Genomic DNA, 19,892 nt, shown 5'->3' with positions numbered 1-19,892 from the left:
ACCTGAAAGTCACCACAGAAAAAGGGCTGTCTCTTACAATAGTGGTATTAAAAACTGTTCTGTACACTGTGTTTTTATGATGCCTTTGTCTGTATGTATTCCAGAAAAAATAGCAAGACCCACTTTTCAGTATTCAAAAATCAAGACACACGATTCAGATTATGAAAGATGCTTCTCACCCTGAAGAAGTTACAAAACCCAATTAGTGGAAAAGATTATCCCAAACAAGGGTCCCAGCCTACTCCCAGTGCGAGTATGCAAGCACTGTGTTCTTTGTTTAGGCAGAGAGAAGACGCTGAAACGGCTACTGTCAGCCTTTCTTGCATAAGTACCTTGAGCATTGATGCGAACTCTGATGCAGGTAGACTCAGCAATCAAGAAGTGTTATTGCATCAATGCTCTAAGCAATAACATGACTTGGAGTACGCACTGGCATCTAGCAAGGAAAATTTGAAATGTTTTTCTCAAAGGAAATATTATTAGCTGCTGCTGGGAGCTGACAAGATACTGAAAGTGGCAATAATGAAAGGCAATGCAACAGCTGTACCAACACTGCTACTCATCAGCAACCCGGTCCCAAAGTATGGTGTAAAACGAGCTCCCCTTCAGCGCTGGCACCACCGAACCTCTCTGTGTGGCACTGCTGTTCCAGAAGATGGCTCTCATTACCATCGCATGGTTTCCACCCTTTCCAGCAAGCAGATCAGTCTCCAGCCAAAAGAATTCCCTCAAAGGAATATTCCCAAAGCATCCCAGGTGAGGGACCTGAATCCATGGTTGGCAGTGAACAGACCAGGATGCAGTGCAGTGTCCCCATATCCATCCCTTTAACTCTACTGGTCCTATTCGAATTCACTGTCTCAGACTGAGGAGTAAGTAGGTCCTGTTGGCATTCTTCAAAAAAAGAGATCTCAATCTTTTGTCATTAGCAACAGCTAGGCTACGTTTACCATTCAGGAGCTGGTGTAAGCCCTTGTAAAGAGCAAGAGGTGCCTGCTGTCCTCACCAGAGGAGCTTTCATCACTCCGTGATTAGGCAGTCATGTTACTTTGATGTTGACATTAATGACTTTTAGGATTTATGATGTGGCTTTCAACAGTAACTGAAAGCTTAGACCTTGGTGATACACATCATGCATAAGAATTGCTGCCTTCTTCCCCACAAAGAGATGTAGCAGCTTCACTTCCTTGGCACTGATTAATCGAAGTGCCTCACTAGCTGAGGCTTTTTCTAAGAATATGGTAATATAATCTCTAGCTGTATCTCGGGAAAAATCAAGGTCCACCAAAAGGACATTAAGGAATTTGGCCTTTATTTAAATGCCTGTCTCCGACCAAATGACTAACTATCCTTTTGCTTCAGGAAATGGGAGACATGAGGGATTTCGAGTCTAGTTGTTTTATGTGGGTACGTTTTCTTGCTTTAATGTGAGCATCTTAATACAATCTACTTGCATATGGTTACAAGTAGAACTATGAATATTAACTGGAGGTCCCTGTCAGAAGACAGCTGGAGCGTGAGCAAAGCATGTGTGGCTCCTAGATCTAGTGGCTTTAGTCACAGATATCTGAGATGCCGAGAAGTGAAGGGTGGTTGCAGGCATGGGCACTCAGGGATGGGCCCCCTACTGCTGCCAGCCTTTGCGTGCGAATCCAGCAGAAGGGCTAAGAGCCTTGGCAGGACCATCCCTCAGGCAAGGTCTAGGTTACACTGACATAAAAGTGCTGGATGTCCTCTGCTTACCTCATTAACTTCCTTTCTGCATCCTTTTGACCTTTTTCTCTATTCTGCAGTATTTCTCAGGAGCTTGTGACAAAAAGGCAGCTTGTTTTTTAAAGGCATTGAGGTAAATTCTCGTTTGTTCCAGAAAGACTATTTTTTTTTTAAATCAAACTTTTATTATTTAAAAAGAAATTCTTTATGTTATAAATTATGTACATTGCCAAATAAGACAAGATTCTATATAAAACAGTAATTAAAGATCACCAGTTAACATTCTCCTTATCACTGCAAGGGAAATGGATGTTACTGGTGACACAACTGAAAATCTGGCCAGAGGAGTTTGGGTGACGGAGTCAAGAATGTCGGATTCCCCATTTAAAAAGGCTATTTTTTAGTTCTTTCCTGTGCACATGCTGACCTGTTACCTTTGGCTTCTTCAGACATTGAGATAGGAGGTCCTGGCTTCAGTCTAGGTAGGATTGCTTTTCTGCAGTGTATTGAAATAACTTATTTTTAAGTTTAACCTTATTGTCACAATTTTACTGGAATATTGCTGTGCTGTCACTAGCTTTCTTGCTTTGATGGTTACAGTGGAGAGGATCTAGAGTCCTCCCTAAATTAGCATGCAATAGGCTGATAGACCAGTTGAGTAACCAGCTTTCCAAACCCAGATTCTTCCTGTTCACACCAGCAATGTTAAAGTTAACTATAAAAGATTTTAAATCACACTTGAACTCATTCTCCAATAAAATTTAAAATACATTGCAAAATGGTGTCCCACTGAGGTAACTTCTTTCCCCCAAAAGCAAGCCACCTCTTGGTTACCTTTCTACTTACCTTAAAAATCAACCTGTTCACATACTAAAAACTAAAAGGAGAAAATGAAAACATTCTAAGTGAATCCTGCATTTAGGTGAGACTGAGTTAATACCCATTCACTGCGCTTTACTAGGAAAAAAAGGCAAATTTGCAAAACAGGAAGAGGGGCTGAAGATAATGGAAACTGAGTTATAAAGCAAGTTACACATAGAACGTGTTCTGCTACAAGCATGGTATTTTGTAATTTTTTTAATAAAAGCAAAAACTTCTTTTGATGTTAGAATCTAATAAATCCTGAGGTCAGAAATCATTTGTGTAAAATTCAACTGTTGCCAAACTTTCCTGCTCTATCAAAAACCTTCAGATTTTATTTGAATGAAACTATGCTTAGAAATAATAACATAAATCAGAATGCTTTTGCCCCTTGGATGTTCAGCTAGGTTAACTGAAAACAGCTACTCATCCACAAACATCTAAGCTCGCTATTCTCTAATTCTGCACTGGTTCTGCTAAAGACAGTCACTGTCATTTGACATAATATATTCAGTGAGGTCCCATTGCTCTGTTCTGTTCTTGACCAAAAAACTGGCACCACTTGCATTAAATCAGTTGGAATTAGAAATATGCAATGATGCAATAAATCTGTCCTCCCAATTAGCAGCTAATCTATATTTACATAGCACTACACACTATAGTATATTGTTTGTATTCCCTAGTAGGAGTGAAACTGTCCTGAGACAAAATGAAATTATTAGGTATAAAAGGCACAGATCTGCCACTGTATTAAAGCCACTGTATATAGACGGGGAGTCCCTAAAATCGTAGTGACTTTGGTCGCTAATGCCAACCGTAGAACTCGGTATTCGCTTGGTCTTTCATTGCGAGCATAGTTTTACAACAGCCCAAGTGTTTTACGTCATCCTTACCATCGCCCATCCTCAAGATACTTTATTTGTTATGTTTCCACTAAACTTTAATAAATGAAAGTAAACTCCGAAAACAGCAGTGGCCACTAAGGCCAGTAGAAAACTCTCATTGATTGGTATCCGAACGGTGCTACCCCAGACTTGGTACATTTCTGGAGCTCTATTATTTGACTGAAGTTTTAAGATGCGTTTTATGGCTGGGTATGTAATATCCATTACATAGACTACTAGTTTAAACAAGCTATGTTAAAGAGCTTTAAGTTCAGAACTACCAATACCTTTCTTCAGCCTAGAAGTGCAGCTTAAAAAGGTGAAAAGCTTACAGACAGTGAGCGCTCTAAGCAGGCTGAACACTACAAGGAAACCAATTCTAACACTGACTTTTGCTTGTGTTACTCGTATCTAGTGGATAATTTACACAATGAAGTTTGGCTTTCCATCACATTTTTTTTGCCTAATAGATGTATGTATAAATAAGTATATATATTATATTATATAAATATGTAAATAAAGTATGACAGCAATTCTTCCTTATACCACTGCCGTATTTCTGTTGGTAGGTTGCCACTGATGCTTACAAAAATGTCAAATGGTCTCATTTAGCTAATTAATAATGTCGTTAGCTAAACTAGCTCTCAAGGACAGAGCTGACTACATGGAAAGTCCATCAACTGGCGCGGTGTTTGCCTTGACAAGGGGGATGGAGATAAGCTGCAGTAAAGGTCGCGGCTTGTTCTCCTCCGTGTTTGTTTCTAAGCAACCCAGTCAGTTTGTCTGTGGTTACAGCACTGCGCTGAGTTTGTTTTGCTTTCCTGCCTCTGCAAGTAAGGCACTGAAGGTGCCGGCCCCTCTGGAAATGAGCCGCTGTGCTCCACGTTGGGTGGCTGAAGCAGCTCCTGCTCTACGGGCAGGAGGCTTGGAAGCAGACCCACAGGAGAAGCCAGGAGGAACAGAGCTGTTCGGAGTCAGACGCTTCAAACTAGCTCTTGCTCAGAGTTAAAAACGTAACTGTAATTAAAAAACCCCAAACAACAGTCCAAGTTTGTGTGTGTGCATGTGTGAGAAAGCACGAGCATCTTGAGACTGACAAGAATGGACCAACGCTTGTTTTTGTGCACTGGTCATGCTGAAGCAGGACAGTCCATCCAACTTAGTGCACGTTAACAGGTTAAGAACAGCTGAACGGCTCACCTGGGGATGTGTGAATACTAGAATAGCATTCACAGTCAGTAACCAATATAAATTAGATACCAGAAAATACCAAACACGGATGCAGGGAGCTTGCAGAGATGACATATGCTAGCAGCAAACCAGGACTCTGATGACTGCGAGTGATCCGCTGCACATTCATACAGAATTGGTTTTGTGGTTTTCTGCCTTTTCTGCACCGGTTATAAAGGCTTTTTCAAACAGATGAGAAGCAGGAAGCCTGACGCTGCTAAGGGACGGGAGTGCTCGGGGTGCGCTCTCCAGGTGCAAGGGTGCTCGCAGAATATAAAGCCATACCAGGAAAATCAGACAGGCTTTGCAAGGCTTCTCAGACAAGGAATTCAGGCAATCACATTACTGAGACCATTCTTCACAGGCAATGCCAGGGCACCTGTCTCAGATCGGTGTGTCGGTAAAGAGGTTACAGAATAATACACTAAAGTGAGCAGTAACACATTCCCAGCACCAGATGATACTTGTGCAAAATTTTCAGATGTGTCCAAGGATAAAATAGGTAATTTTCTAACTGTGGTGTGCAATTTCTCTCATGAAACATGATACTAGAAAAGTGGAGGTAGCTAATTTGATGCCAGTTTCTAGAGTTTCAGGAGAGCGCTAGGGCACATATTGACCAAGAAATCTGCTGTCTTTACTTTGGCAAGAACTGTAATGCAGACCCAAGAGATGAACATATTGGGAAGGAATCAATGAAGTTTCTGTAAACAGAAGTAATTCTTCATAAATTCATTAGTTCTTTGAAGTATTCAACAACCCTGAGGACATGGGAAATCCAGCTGATACAGTTTAACTTCAGAAGAGATTTCACCACACGCCTTTCAAAGGCTCTTAGAGGATACGATCTGAGGGGATAAGCGGGAAGGTCCTTGCATGGATAAACAGTTAAAAGATAGAACAAAGAAGGCTAGGCAGAAATAGTTGTTTTTTTACAGTGGAAAAGATTATTAATGCTTAGTTTGTGCCGTTCAATATATTTCTAAATGATGTGGAAAAAGGAGAATAGTTGGCTGACCGCATTTGGTGATGCTACTAGGGTTACTAAAGACAAAGAGTGACTGAAGAATTGCAGAAGGACCCCATGCTACTGAGTGACAGGGCAAAAAACCAGCAGATAAATTCAATAGTGATAGGTGTAAAATAAGACACAAGGAGAAAACCCAGTCCTAACAACATTTACAGTGGTGGGCTCTGAGCTTATTATTACTATTCGCAAATGATATTTTTATATTATGCCAAAGAAAATTTGGAACAATGCTAAAGCATTCCAAAAAAGTATATTGAATGCTCAGAATTATTGAAGAAAGAAACAAAAGGGAGTGCATTATTCCACCGTATGCCCCCGTGGTGTCCCAGCATCTCAGCTAGTATTTGAAGTGTTACTGTGCCCATTTCATAAAGGCTGTAGTGAAATTAGAAAATATGCAAAGACAATAACAAGGATAATTGAAAGTATGGAACAGCTTTTACATGTGGAATTATTAAATAGCTTAGGACGGTCTTGGCTGGAAAAGAAGTGGCTGAGGACAGGATATGACATATCTATAAAACTACAGTGGCAAGGAGATGGTGAATAGGTATTGAATCCAGTATAATTAGAAGGCAGAAGCAGCAGGAGAAAATAAACAAAAGAAGGCATTTCTTCTGACAGTGCATAGTTAAACTGCTGAACTTAACACGGGATGTTGTGGAAGGTACGATTTTATGAGAGTTGGAAAAGGGACTGGGAGAAATAATGGAAGAAAAAAAAATCTACTGAAGGCTGTTAAATATAAAGACATAACTCCAGTTCAGTGGAGTCTTGACAGGACGCGGGAAGTACCACGACACAGTCATCCTTACTTTATACTTTTTCCCAGCACCCCCCTCAGCCAGGTAGAGGAGGGTATTAGACTAAATCATCTGACCCACCACCTCTGTTTCTGAGCAGTGAGGAGGAGGACGGGAATGCCTACTCCAGCTGGTCACAAACCAACATTACTGTTGGAATGCAATTAAGACTAAACTCCTCTATTGGAAAGAGTGCAGGCTGTGCTGATACAGCATCCTAGCAAGGGCCAGGGGAGTACCCGCGGGGGTCACGGTAGGTAACTGTCCTGCGCGCATGGCTGATTTTCTTCTGTGATCCCAATGGCTATTGAAATCCATGGATATATACTGTGAGGGAGACAGTTTTTTAATTGTGTACCTTGTGCAACCATTCTTGGAATACCACATGCACACTTCACACTGGAAAGTTCAATTGCACATACAGAGCACTGCGAAGCACTTTTGGATGTTGCATGTCTCGCAGCTCTGTGTCTTCAATGTTCTGGGAAACAGAATGACGTGTCTCAACTCTCTCTGGCGTTGACCCACAGGCCACCTCTGACGTAGATGACAGCGGCATCAGTGACAATACTTATGGGAAAAGCCACTGTAAATGCAGCCCGAGAGTGGTAACTGTACTAATAATGCATCAGTATGTCGTCTCGGCTTCTTTCAATGGACGAATTCACTGCATCCTCTGATAGAAACTAAACAGCGCCAGGCTACTGCCACAGATGTACTGCTCTGGATAGTCACTCCTCCTCTTAGTAATCGCTGGTTTCGGAATTACAGCAGGGACAATAAGAATAATTTTGATGAAGATTGTTAATTGTATCTTCAAGTACAAAATAACTTTTTGAAAACACTAACAGTCAAACTACTCAAATAATGCTTTCCATTAAGAGTTTTCTTAGTTCAGCTCGTCTCCTTGGGGGTAAATACTTCAGTTGCATAAATGTGAAAGTTAGTTCTCCTGCTTTTAGGACCTGTATGAGTAAGAAGAAAATACTATTTCTCTTGGCAATACAGAGCTAATACTGCTAAACACTGAGTCATCGTTAGAACTGCATACTAATAAACCATATATAATGGTTTATTATCCATATATAATGCCCACTAATAAACCAAACCTTCCAATAAACCACACTTAGGCAAACCAGACACAGGCATAGGAATTTCATTAATATCCTCAAATATGTAATTTGAGCTTGGGAGACATGGCTGATGGCGATAGTATTATGTGAAAACAGATCTTAATGTAACCATTAGAGTACGAGGGCGAGTTCACAGAGCTGGTCCTGAAACCACAGTACAGGTACTTTCTGCCGAGCTTGACTACACTTTGACTACGCTGAAATCACACAAACCACATCAGATACCAAAAAGGATAGCTGCTTTGTTACAATTCTGTCCTTCATTTCTTGATAGGAGGAACCTGTTCATCTTGAAGGCAGTGCAACGGATGTACACATTAAGTGGCTTAAGCGAGAATATATAAAAACTCAGAGGAACTGGAAAGAAGTGGATAACAGAATGAATGTGACAATAGAAATACGGAGGAAGATGATCAGTGATAAGGCACCTTTAAAAGACATTCTTAGACTATTTCCTTTCTTAAGATGCCCTTATCAGGTAATAGAGCTATTTTTAATAATGACATTGAATTCTATGTTATAGATGTGATACAACCGTAGGCATGCATTTCACTGGATGTTTCCAGTGAAGTATCCATCAATAATATTCTCTTTTATCTAACTCACATTTTTGCTGCTAACCCCACTTCAAAAGATTCACCAGTCCTGCGGCAAACATGCCACACACAACACCAGTGGGTTATTTGAAGTATTTTGGTGTTCCTTGATGTACTCCTCCTCTGCTTTGAAAAGAAATGAAACCATCCCCTTCAGTTTATAATCTTATTTTACTGAGCTAGTCTTATCCTGTCTTCAAAGCATGCACCTCGTGTTGTTTTCAGTTTTGTTTTTGAGGATTGCAATAATACCAAATTTTTCTTTTTCTTTTAGCTTTTTAGGGAGTTCCAGATTCTCACACACATGGACATTTATAAGAAAACAGTTGAGATTTTGGAGATTTATGCAGAAAATATACTATCTTTGTGTGTGGTGAGGAATAATCCAATTAACATTATGCTGCAAGAAAATCTGAAGCGGCACACAGAGGAAGACATTCTAAAATGTCAGTACAAATCTTCTATGCTCTGAATATCAGAGTTTTGTTGTAGCTAATTGTTCTTACTTGTGTAACTAAACTAGCTCTAATTTTACTGCAAAAACATTTTAAATGCCACAGTTGTTTGAAAAATATATAGTGATGGGGAAGCATTAAGAATAAAAGCTAATAAATTACTAGGAAAATTAAGTCAGTCAGGTATTGAAACTTTTTTTTCCTGTTGAATAAAAGATTGCAGGTTTGATAAAGTTAGTAACTGCCTTAAAATAAGATGAGCAGAATTACGTATTTCTAGATATGTAAAAGAGTGCTTATTATTTTCTAAAAATACATGCAGAAAATGATTTTTCTGGTTTAGAAAGAGAAATAGTCCCATAAAAAGAGACCATTTCCTTTAGCGAGAGAGGTACTGTTTCTTCGGTTGAAGTCTTCCTCCCAGTGAAGTAACGGAAGAAGTAGTTACCGCTACCTGTATGTCAAGTACCTCATCTCTGCAGAGACATGCTGCAGGAAAAAGTGCACGAACTGGTACCTCTGGAGAGCAGGTACCACAGGCACGCAAAGAGGTGCGGGTACCTCGGTGTGTTTGGCCTGCGAGGGAGCAAGCACCTGCTGTCACTCAACTTCTTTCAGCCTGAAGTCTGGCAGCGCGGTTCTGCAGGGACAAAACATTGAAGGACTTACTCATGATCTTTATTCTTCCCAAACTGCAGCTGTAGATGCCTATGCCTGAGCTTAGCTCTGTGATGAGTGCTCCTTTGTCTGTCGTTTTCTATCAAACAGGCATAATGCCAGGATGTCAAATCAAAGGCAACCCAGTATGAACACGTGGGTTTCCTGTAGCCGTTTCACTCCTTTTATTACCGGGTCATTTCTTAAAGAAGTAAGCAGAGTAGGTTAACATACTGGGTTAACATAGGTTAACCATGTAGTTTAACCTATGTTAACCTACATGTAGGTTTAACCTAACATGTAGGTTAACATAACTCCTTTAAGCTTAAAAACACAAGTACGCAATAGCTCACGATAGATTAAAAAGTGTCAATGAACAGCCTAATCCAGAAAGCCTCTGTGGACTTTCTACTCATACCTTTGGCTTTAGAAAGCTATGGACGTTGTAAGTAATTTCCCCTTTTCTTATACAATATGCCCGCAAAGATTTCAACTCATACCTCAGTAAAGTCCCAAGGCCTTTACTTTCCTGTTTTTGCTTACAGACACCTTGACCTGGCACCTAGATAACAAATGCCTGACAGGATAGGTTCAGGGAAAGACACGCCACCAGAAGTCTGACCTGCAAAAAGGTGTTGCAGCCATTAACAGCTGAAGCAGAGGGGTGGCGGGTGCCCCCTCCCAGGGTCCTGCAGCACCAGCCTGGACTGCAGCCTTCCCAGGGGAGCCCCCTGGCACCAGGGCTCCCCAGAGCCATCCCGTTCACGGGGGAGGCAGGAGCCTGGGGACAGGCGGCGGGGCAGGAGGGTTACTCAGCTCGCAAACTCCACTAGAAGCAACCCAACGGCCTACGTACTTACTGTGAGAGAAATTTAATCGTAATATTGAGTAGCAGAGTGTCATGAATGATTTGAACACTACCGCCCATTGCCAGCTGAGGCACCTAAACCGTCACTGTGGTACAAACTACTCTTCAAAATGCACGGAACAACAGTTCCGCTGCTGAGCTGTTAACTATTTCATAGGCTGCAGTCTGCTTTTCCAGAAAGATACTGCAGTGCCGGAACGTTTTCATTTGTTATTTAGCAGAAATCCTTGCCTTTGACAGATATGAAAACGACTGCTGCATGTTTACTCCTGCCAGATGTCTTTGGAGACGATTCCAGTCTGTTTGCTGCAGTGAACGAGGAGGTAGGAGACAGAGCACTGACAGTCTTGGTCTTCCTCCCATGAGCTGCCTGGGCACATTGCCTGGCCTTTTGGTGGCTCAGCTTAGTCCCTGGAAGAGGATGACATTAGCCTGCCTTTTGGGTAGAAGGCAAATATTCATAGAAATACTAGCTAAATTCAGAGCAGTGTTATTATGCTTACTTACTTCTCCGACCTGTTCACCAAAGCGATGTTGTGACATCATTTGAAATAGCCTTTTTTTGTAATTTAGGTGAAGGTGATGACACCAGTGTTGGAAGTAAAAAACCCCTTCAACGTGAATTCGTGCGAGTTTGCGCTGTACATAGAAAGAGAAGAGCTAGCCCAGCTGGATGACTGCACCATGGCCCTGGCAGCGCTGGTGGCTGCATTTCACGTGTTCGATATCCCGTGCCCAAAGAGAATCCACAGGACGCTCAACTTCCTGGAGTCCCTGGTCTTTGAGGTGAGGAGCCCAGCACCCCTGCCTGCCCAGGCGAGGAGAGGGCTGGAGGTGCCCAAGCATCCCAGTATGTGACGGCGTACACAGCACTCCTCTCGGCAGCATTTGACGTTTTGTCAAAATTAATCCCTTTGTTGTGAAGATAAATCAGTGCCATTCTTTCTGGTGAAAATGTATGTATATTTGTAACTCTGTTATGTTTAATAATGCCCCCTTTTTTAATTGTACTGGCTACTTTTTTAAAAATTTAAAACCTAAGCATTTTCATTATTTTAAATGGAAATTCTAGAGCAGTCTAGAGGCATTAGAAATAATAAAATTTGCTAGATTACTGCACGTGTCATTATTTTTCCATATGGAGCATTTAAAGGATTTGGATAGTCTTTTGACTATCAGAATTTAAAAAACACACTTGTGAGTTGATGTGAGCACTTTGCTGCTTCAGATGCTAATACATTTAATGTTTTGCAGTGGCACAACTTAAAGATTTACTTGTTACCATCATTTCATTATATTATGATCACTGAAAGCCTACTATAATAATTTTTGTTTTAAAATGCTGGGCCTGATTTATAATTTGCAAGATGATGAGTTTTCACTATTTTCTGCATGCATGAAACATTGTTTTCTTTTTCTTTTTTTTAACATTAATCCTGAATTTGCTAAATAGGAATTCTGAGATGAGCTCTCAAAGTAGCAAGAATGACTTATCTGGGATGCTGCCATGTGCGTTTGTAGCCACAGCTTTTGCAACAGGGAGAGAACTCCTCATTTTCTTTCTGAATTTGTTCCCCAGAACAAATCGGCCTTCTCCACATGGTGACTCTCCTATCTGCCCACACAGAGCGGAGGCCCTCTTCTCTCTTCTTCCACAGCCTCCTCTTCTCCCCAACACGCTCCTTTTAACTCCTCCATGTCTGGAAATCCCAGAGATGACTGCCTGACAGGGCACGGCTTCAGACAAGCACCTAGTAATGGGCAGTAGCAGCAGCCAGCAAACATGACCCATTACGTTAATTAGAAATTAAAATGGCTTTTTATTAAAACACTGCATTCTACTAAAAAGATCAATCTCCCACCAGTTCTAAAAATGTCCATGTAGGCAAAGCAGAGTTTGTGGTCACCATGACTCTTTAACCGCTCAAACACACGGCTTGGAAGACCACAGAAGTTTTGTTACAGCCTGGCTGTGCAGGGGTGACTCCAATGCAGAGATTACAGTGGGAGACCCTGTATGAGGGGAGATCACTGCATTTAATGGCCAGACTCTCTTGCTAAAGTCTTAGGATTTTTCATGTGGCTCCCATAGAAATCAGGGGACAACCTTTACCTGTGTGACAGCTGGGCCACCTCCAACACAACATACAAAACAATACCAACTGCCATTTTAAAGATTCAGGTCTCCTAAGTGTTTTTAGTTTCTGAGTGAATTTGTTGGGTGTAGTGTTTGTAGCAGAGGTGGCTACACCCTACTATCTCATCACATGGGATACAAAAGTAAGGATTATGTATGTCCTCACAGCTGTGACAGCTGTATGAATAAAAAGTTGCGCTCTGTATCATTTAAGTGAGGTTTATTTTACATCTTGTAAACATTTTTAATTCAAACCCATTTCTTAAACCACAGTACTTTGTAAATAGGTACATAAAAATTCTGGGAGCTGCTAACATCTCCAAGTAATCTCTGTCGAGCAGCAAATCTCTTCATTGGTTCTCACTGCAGGCTACACAGCTGGCACACGAGAGACACAGAAGGTGAGGGAAAATAAACTACATGGAAGGACAGAAGGAAAAAAACCAGAAGAATTTCGCATTTTACTGATCTGCACGGGCAACTTCAGCTGCTGCCAGTGGCAAAATCCAGGCCCATAAATGGGATTCTGATTGTGACAGCAAGTGGCCTGTGAGCCTTAGGAGTAAGTGTTGAGGGAGAGGGCAGACAGCAGTAGCCAAGTTGCTCTTTTAAACTCAGGGCCACATTGAGCTACGGTGAGGAATTACTCCACACCACCCTCGGGAACAGCTGGGTTCATCTGAGAATCCTGGGCACACACAAATATAACAGACAGCTCCAGTTCAGGTTTTATTTGTAATGTAGTACAATAAGAGTGCAATTTGAATGTACAAATATTGAACAAAATGTAAAAATATTATTTATGCTATGCTATGCAAGGAAATTAACAGAGCAATGCAACTTACTTCATACTGACCCTGTTTCACCTCATATTATGGCAGGTACCAGTCACCTACATGATCTGGAAGGGGCACAGAGAGTTCTTGAAATCTTAAGGAACTCCAGCCAAAGAACAGCCTAGCAAAATCTGTGGGAAGATGTAAAATTCTCCCAGCTCTGCGCAACGGGAATGCTCTGTTCTCAGCTCCAAAGGCTGAGCAACTGCCCATCGCAGTGCTAAGAAGAGGGCTGCCAAAAATCTTGATCCAACTCTTCTCTCTCTTCTTGCAAAACTAACATTCTGGAACAGTCCTCACTATACAGGCAGCTAGGCTTTCTCCCATTTAAAGTGCATCTGGTTTACATCTTACGTATACATACCAAGTGCAGCGACTTTCCCTGACAAATCGTTGTAATAATCCTCCAAGGAAGAAGGCTGCCTCACCTAAGTACCTGCTGGTGGCATCTGCAGCCTGCTAATGACTCAGTGAAACGCATGCATTTTACACCTAGGATGTGCCAATGCACCATATGCGTTTAAGTATCCGTCTCCTCTGTGCTTTGTCTTTCCCCCTATGCCTTATTCATTTATAAATCAGACTTTCCAACTACGAAGTGGTGGGTGAAATAATTCTCCCACCATTGGGAAAACAAACCTATGTTGAATATGAAGCCAGAGTAGCAGTCCTAGCTTTAGCACACTGGTTTTCTCCACTGTTGTGGTAACTATACTGGAAACTGGCATGTGCAGACATGAATGAATATATTTTCTTTTTTGCTAATATCCTTACCTCAAAATACACGTATTTTCCTTCATGTGCTGAAGGACTGTAGCAGGCTCCCATGTAAAAGGCTGGGACTCTTTTGTGCAGCATAAACAAAAAGTCTTCTATGAAGTCAAACTTTATTTTTCAGTTGCAGCCTTCTCCATACTGATCTTTTGGTAAAATACATTAAAGATGCTGGTGGAAAAACTCACATAACATTTTTGTAATCGTGCAAAAGTAAAAACATTCAGTTATCAAAAAAGCATTATAATTTCAACCCCAACAAGGTTTGTTTTGTTTTGTTACAAGCAGACAGACAGTTTTATAATCTGTAAAGTTATATGCTATAGCATAAAGTGTCACGTATGCAACATTAAGTGTTTCATTTTTAAACTATGGCACAAATACGTATTAGCCTTAACAGTCTCATCTGGCTACTTGTAGCCTAATTTTTGGCTAATCAGTTTTTATTTTGATAGTATGAAGTAAACGATTCTGAAAAGTAAAATGGGTACATGAAGTAGAATTCAAGAATTCTTAGAAAATATTAACGTTCCCTTATATAATACAGCATAAATAATTAATGAAAGTTTTCTTGATGTCCAGAGAAAGTTAGGGATCCTAACCATCCATGGAGAATTAGCGCCATTAGTTTGGTAAATAAGACTAGCTGACTCGGTTGTTACACAGTACCTTCTCAAAAGCTTGAACACTTCCCAGAAGGATTCAGATGTGTACTTGCTCTAGAAGAATATAAATAGTCCACCAGTGCTGAACGTACATTTCTTCCTTTCTGAGAGTCCTTACTCAACAGTTCTAGCGAGTCTTTGTGCTTTGAATAAAACATGAGCTCCAGTGGAGAAAGCTGGCTCGTACACATTTTCCATTATCTTCAAAGTTCATTGTGTGAGTTTTTCTCTGCAGCTTTGAACATCAGAATGGAATTAAAGATTTTTAGGGCTGGTCCCAGTTTAATGCTCATTATTTTGACTATGTCTGATTGGGTCATTAGCAGAAATGCTTCTCCATCAATTTGCTTTAAAAGAAAGAACACACAAAGCTATTAATAGGTCTGACAGTGCAGCAGTATAGATGTTTCAGAAAACATGAAAAGAAATTCCCGACAATTTCAGACAGTGTAAAGGAATGGCTGAATACAAACACTTTCAAATGCTTTCAGGATATCTTTGATTTCAACCTTTCAGACAGATCAGCTAGTCCAAAAGAACAGGATGATGGTCTGCTTTCTGCTTGAAAACAACTGTCTGGCTAATTTTTAGCTAACCAGTTCTTATTTTCACACTGACAGTATCAAGTAAAAGCTATTGAAAAGTAAAATGGGTAAGTGAAGTAGAATTCAACTGTACTGCAGCACAGTAACGCTTTTTAACATCTTAGCTACTCCTTTTATGCAAGCCTCCATAAGAAAGCTTCTGGATTTCACTCCCAATACAGAACTGGAACCCCCTTCAGGCCACTCCTTCCTGTTCATTAAATAGCAAATTAAAGCAAGTTTGGTCCCAGATGTAAGCAGGGGCCAGGCTACATAAAACTGCTGCTTTGACACAAACGCAACTTTTCAAAACACTGAATATTTTTTCTGCCAGCTTTGTCGTGTTGCTTTTTTAATAAACAAGTGAATATTCTGTAAGCAAATCGCTCTGTCAGCAGCAGTGCTAAATCTGAACATGAAGAGCCCCAAGGCCCTCACTTCCAAGGGCTTCAATGGGGTCAACAGTTCTTGTGTAAACTTCAGGTCACTTCGGTATCTGTAGTAAGTTTGCAGTGTAACATCAGCAGGATAGCTAGGCCTAAAAGCCAACTGTGGTTAAATCACGAGCACTGCTTAGGCTTAAAGATATTAATTTGAAATAAAAACAGTGTAATTAAGTTTCTGTAGGACTAGAAGACAAGCTTTCTGAATCAGAATTGCTGCAAAGGAAGCCTGCAAGGTACACCCCAGCACCGTAAGTCGAGGAACACTGCAGTGAGAACAGCATCATGCAGTTACCACAACTACTTTCTACTCATTTCGTGCACAAAGCCAGACTGGGTGGGCTCAGAACCAGAAGTGTGTGAACGTGCGGGTGCCCAGCTTTTTGCAGCGTCTTAATATAAGCAGGATGAGGGTTCACTTCCACAGCTGAAGTTTGAACAAGCACCTTCTACCTACTGAAAGACCTATTGATGCCAGGCAGTCCATGCTGGTTGGCCTCACTGGGAGAGGTTTAATTAATTAATTAAGAGGTTAAACAGACAGAGCCTGAGAGGCTGAATCCTAAAGAGGGCAAGTATTTTCTTACCCTTCTGAGAATGAAAGTGTTTAGGATTCATCCATCTCTGTGGCACTCCCCACCTGCTCACTCGATTATCTATACGCCAGCTTTTATTGATCTTAAATTATTTGGTGAGATACCCTAAGTGACATAGGAGATGATCTCGGCCTGCATACCTGCTGCAACTGTAAAATGCCTAACAACTAAGCAAGTGCAAAATGTCCAGAGGTGCAGCCTGTCAGTCCTTCGATATGCAACTGTAATAGTCATTACAATCTACAGCACACCCTGAAAACTTTTGTCACAGGAGATTAGCAAGGCCTTCTGTATGCATTTTCCTCAGGAGGTGCCTCCTCAAGTCTAAGTACGACAATTATTCTTCACTTGAAAGGCTGGCTGACTTGGGATATTACAGTATCAGACTCTGCCCATTCAGGTAGTCTGGCTGGGATAAGCACCTGAACTATTCACTCTGGCAATTTGTGATCAAACAGCCTTCTTGAAACTAAGAATTAACAGGAGTAACAAACCTCCGAGTGGAAAAGAAAAAGCCAACCTAGCTTATAAAGGCCTATTGTACCTAAAAGCCCTATCACTTCCTAATGACAACTTTGGCACAACAGTCTTCTCAGACACCAGAAATGCATGCCTGGTGTGCTCACAAAGGGAGTACACACTCCTTTCAAAGGAGTGTGTTCCCTCATCAGAAGCCTTCAGATCTTCTCGCTTCCTGCTCACTCAAGTCACATTCGTAAACTGGCTGTATCAGGAGGAAGAGCATCAAGAGCTAAGTGTGATCAGACAAGATGCAAAGAGTTTTAAGAGGTGGTTGTCTTGAACCACTGCTCTGCTTTGTTTTACTTATTAACATCCTGCAAAACTAAAATAACATACTTAATTATGAATTTCCTCAAACCAGAGGGAAGAGAGAACAGTAGTTCTCTGAATCACGAAGTTCTTTCTCTTCTACCATTAGTTCTAAGTAATTTCAGCTGCAGTTACAAAGCTAGAGAAGCATGAGACCTGGCTGCCACTTAATTAGTTTTATCTTCTTTACTTCCTTCCCACTCCATGACCTGCAAAGCAACCTAGTCTACCATACATTTGCATCTGACTTTAAACATACACTTCATCCTACTACTTTAAATGTATTTGTAATGATGACATAAAATTAATCTTTCCACCAAGCTTTGTACTCTGTGTCTTTTTGAAATAAAATTCACCCACCTCATCTTTAAACACCTTGCCATGTTCTTCACAACCTGGTAAACTCCGTATAAATTCAGAGACCTGCCACCAAAGTATACAACAAAAGATTTAGTAAGACCAGTGTTTTTTCAAAATAGCCGTAAAGGTTGACAATCACCAAAGTAAAGTTTTTTAGCTGTTGTTTTTACAGCCTCATATTAGGTGTTCCACCTTCTTCTGTAAGTGCATGGAGTCATGCAGCTGGGAGTCTAAGGACAGGATTCACAAAATCCGCAAACTAAAAGACCGTGTGCCACTCTGGTCCACAGGACATCTAAAAGTAGGATATGGCTACTGTCTCAAAATTACTCAGGTTATTCTACCCATGCAGATCCAGAACCATGAATCTTCTCTTGGTGCATCACTTCTCACAAACCAAAATGGTTGCTGCCTTTCTCTTTTTCATTCGTTACAACACAGAGATTAGCAAATCCTTTTTCAAAGTTCATGCTTCTTTTTTCTCTGATGAGAGATCTGACTGCCCCAGAAGACTGCCTTAGTCATAGGTACTTCTGAAAATAAAGCTGGGACTAGACCTTGTCTGTCCAAGCATTTTTACATACCTGAACAGTGACAGGGCTCTAATCTTGAAATCAGGTGTCATGGCCTGATCATATCCATACCATTCCTCTCTGCACTATATTCTCACCCTCCAAAACTGTGCTACATCCAAACTATGCACCAGGAATAGCTCCTTGGTCCGTGCTGGCCCCTAAACCATTCCTCCAGAATGTCTGTGTTGGTGCTAGATGTCATTAGTGTAGACCTTGAGCACCTGATCTGCTGGGCCATACATTTAGCACTTTTCTTTCCCTTTTTAACCACAGTGAATATATATATACACATACATATTTATCTATATCTATACCTATCTATACACGTATGAATTATACTTAGTGCTTCCAGGGCTGGATGGCAGCTGAATGGGCATTTTGGGGATCTGTTACATTAGGTCTGGCTGACACTAATCCTCTGAGTACTAATGCATTATTGTTAATCTATGCAGCTAATCTAAAGCCCTGAACCAACCAAGACTTCAAGGGCAGTGGCAGTGAGATAGAAGATACAGGGGAAACCCACCTCATCTGTACTCCACTTAGAAACTTTACTGGCTGGGATCCCAGCTACACTTGGAAGGAGCTTGCTCTGCTGTTCCCAGCGCAAGGGTAGGCCAGGGATTTGCAACTTGGAAGACACAATAACTGGTTGAGAAAGAAGCCTCTGCGTGCTGGGTTCTTCAACATCTTCAACAACAGGAAGCAACAAACAAGCATTAAATCCCTCAGTCAGTGATGAGATCAGTCACAGCAAAAGCATATTCATTTCTATTGATAAATATGGGCCTCCCTACACAAGCTGTACAGTTTTGCTTACACCAGAATTAGAGGAGTACCATGACTGTTCTTCCACTCATATGACTGTGATTATATTGGCTCTATATAAATGTAACTACTCTTACATGAAAAAAGTCTCTTCCAACACAACACGATTCTATGCCAACACAACTGTTGGCATACCACACCACAGGTCAAATAATTTTAAATATTTTGATACAATAAATCACACCCACATTTACCAGTTGTACAGTAGTACAAGAACTAACTTAATTCCAGGGCTGAGCTGTTATAACTTCATCACAAGCAGCTCTGCACTGCTACAAAATTCCAAGTGAATCAGTTGTACAGTTCCAGCCCACACAACATTTATGCCTCATCCACAACAAAATGTTTTTCAGTTCTTCTGAGGAAAAAACCACAAATGTCTGTAAATTCCCTGCTCCCACTTTAACTAAATGTTTTATTCAGAAAATAACATTTAACTCCTCTGCGCTGCTATGGGGTTTTTTTACAAGGTCACTTCCCTTTTTATCTCACTTGTCCATAACGGAAGGAATGAGCTCCCATCCCACCAGTCTCAAAGGCAATGTACCGGTGAGAGGGTGGCTTCAGCCACATGCTGCTGTTGCCGCTGCTGTCTGGAGAGCAGCAGCAGCTGCAGATGTGTGTAGGAGGAAAGAGTGAAGAGGCATGCCTCGAATGACGTCAAACTGCGTAAGACATCTACGTTCATTTAGAGCCATTGCAAATGCAAAAGCAACATGTCTGCTATGAACTCGGGCCTGAATGCGTCCCAATTGCCGAGTAAAATTGTGGAAAACCTCTGGAATTCATTTCTGAATGAAGCAGCCAACAAAGAACCTATGCCTAATATTCCTTACTAACATGGCTTCACGCAATCACTCACAAATCCCTGTGCTATTTTTGTTTGGATCGCTCACTTCTATTACAGCTCCATTCTATTTCCATTTTTGGGAAGTTGCTATTATTCACAGTTCTCCCTGTCCCTACTGTTCCAGTTTTCATACGTTTGTGCCCAACAACTAGGGCACAAATTCCTGTTATAGATTTTTGCCAG

At 41.1% G+C, this 19,892-nt stretch overlaps 2 protein-coding genes across 8 annotated transcripts in view; one reads left to right on the top strand and one right to left on the bottom strand.

The window, feature by feature from the left end:
• Positions 1 to 11,088, top strand: part of SAMD3 (sterile alpha motif domain containing 3) — a 41,219-nt gene extending 30,131 nt beyond the window's left edge. Inside the window, exons 8-11 of the mRNA XM_075497345.1 lie at positions 7,929 to 8,132; positions 8,525 to 8,696; positions 10,471 to 10,553; positions 10,804 to 11,088. Coding sequence (XP_075353460.1) covers positions 7,929 to 8,132; positions 8,525 to 8,696; positions 10,471 to 10,553; positions 10,804 to 11,088 — 744 coding nt within the window. The remainder of the gene's footprint in view (positions 1 to 7,928; positions 8,133 to 8,524; positions 8,697 to 10,470; positions 10,554 to 10,803) is intronic.
• Positions 11,089 to 13,083: 1,995 nt separating this feature from the next.
• The window catches only part of L3MBTL3 (L3MBTL histone methyl-lysine binding protein 3), an 86,316-nt gene continuing 79,507 nt past the window's right edge, over positions 13,084 to 19,892 (bottom strand). For 6 of the 7 annotated variants that reach the window (XM_075498728.1, XM_075498729.1, XM_075498730.1 and 3 more), the window contains exons 20-22: positions 18,558 to 18,721; positions 17,457 to 17,519; positions 13,084 to 14,989 (exon numbers count right to left, since the gene is read on the bottom strand). In XM_075498728.1, coding sequence (XP_075354843.1) covers positions 14,846 to 14,989; positions 17,457 to 17,519; positions 18,558 to 18,721 — 371 coding nt within the window. In that variant the 3' untranslated portion in view covers positions 13,084 to 14,845. The remainder of the gene's footprint in view (positions 14,990 to 17,456; positions 17,520 to 18,557; positions 18,722 to 19,892) is intronic. The other variant, XM_075498733.1, reaches the window with a different exon arrangement.

This window comes from Mycteria americana, chromosome 3 (genome assembly GCF_035582795.1).
Source record: "Mycteria americana isolate JAX WOST 10 ecotype Jacksonville Zoo and Gardens chromosome 3, USCA_MyAme_1.0, whole genome shotgun sequence".
NCBI lineage: Eukaryota > Metazoa > Chordata > Aves > Ciconiiformes > Ciconiidae > Mycteria > Mycteria americana.
This window is presented reverse-complemented; position numbering and strand designations above follow the sequence as displayed.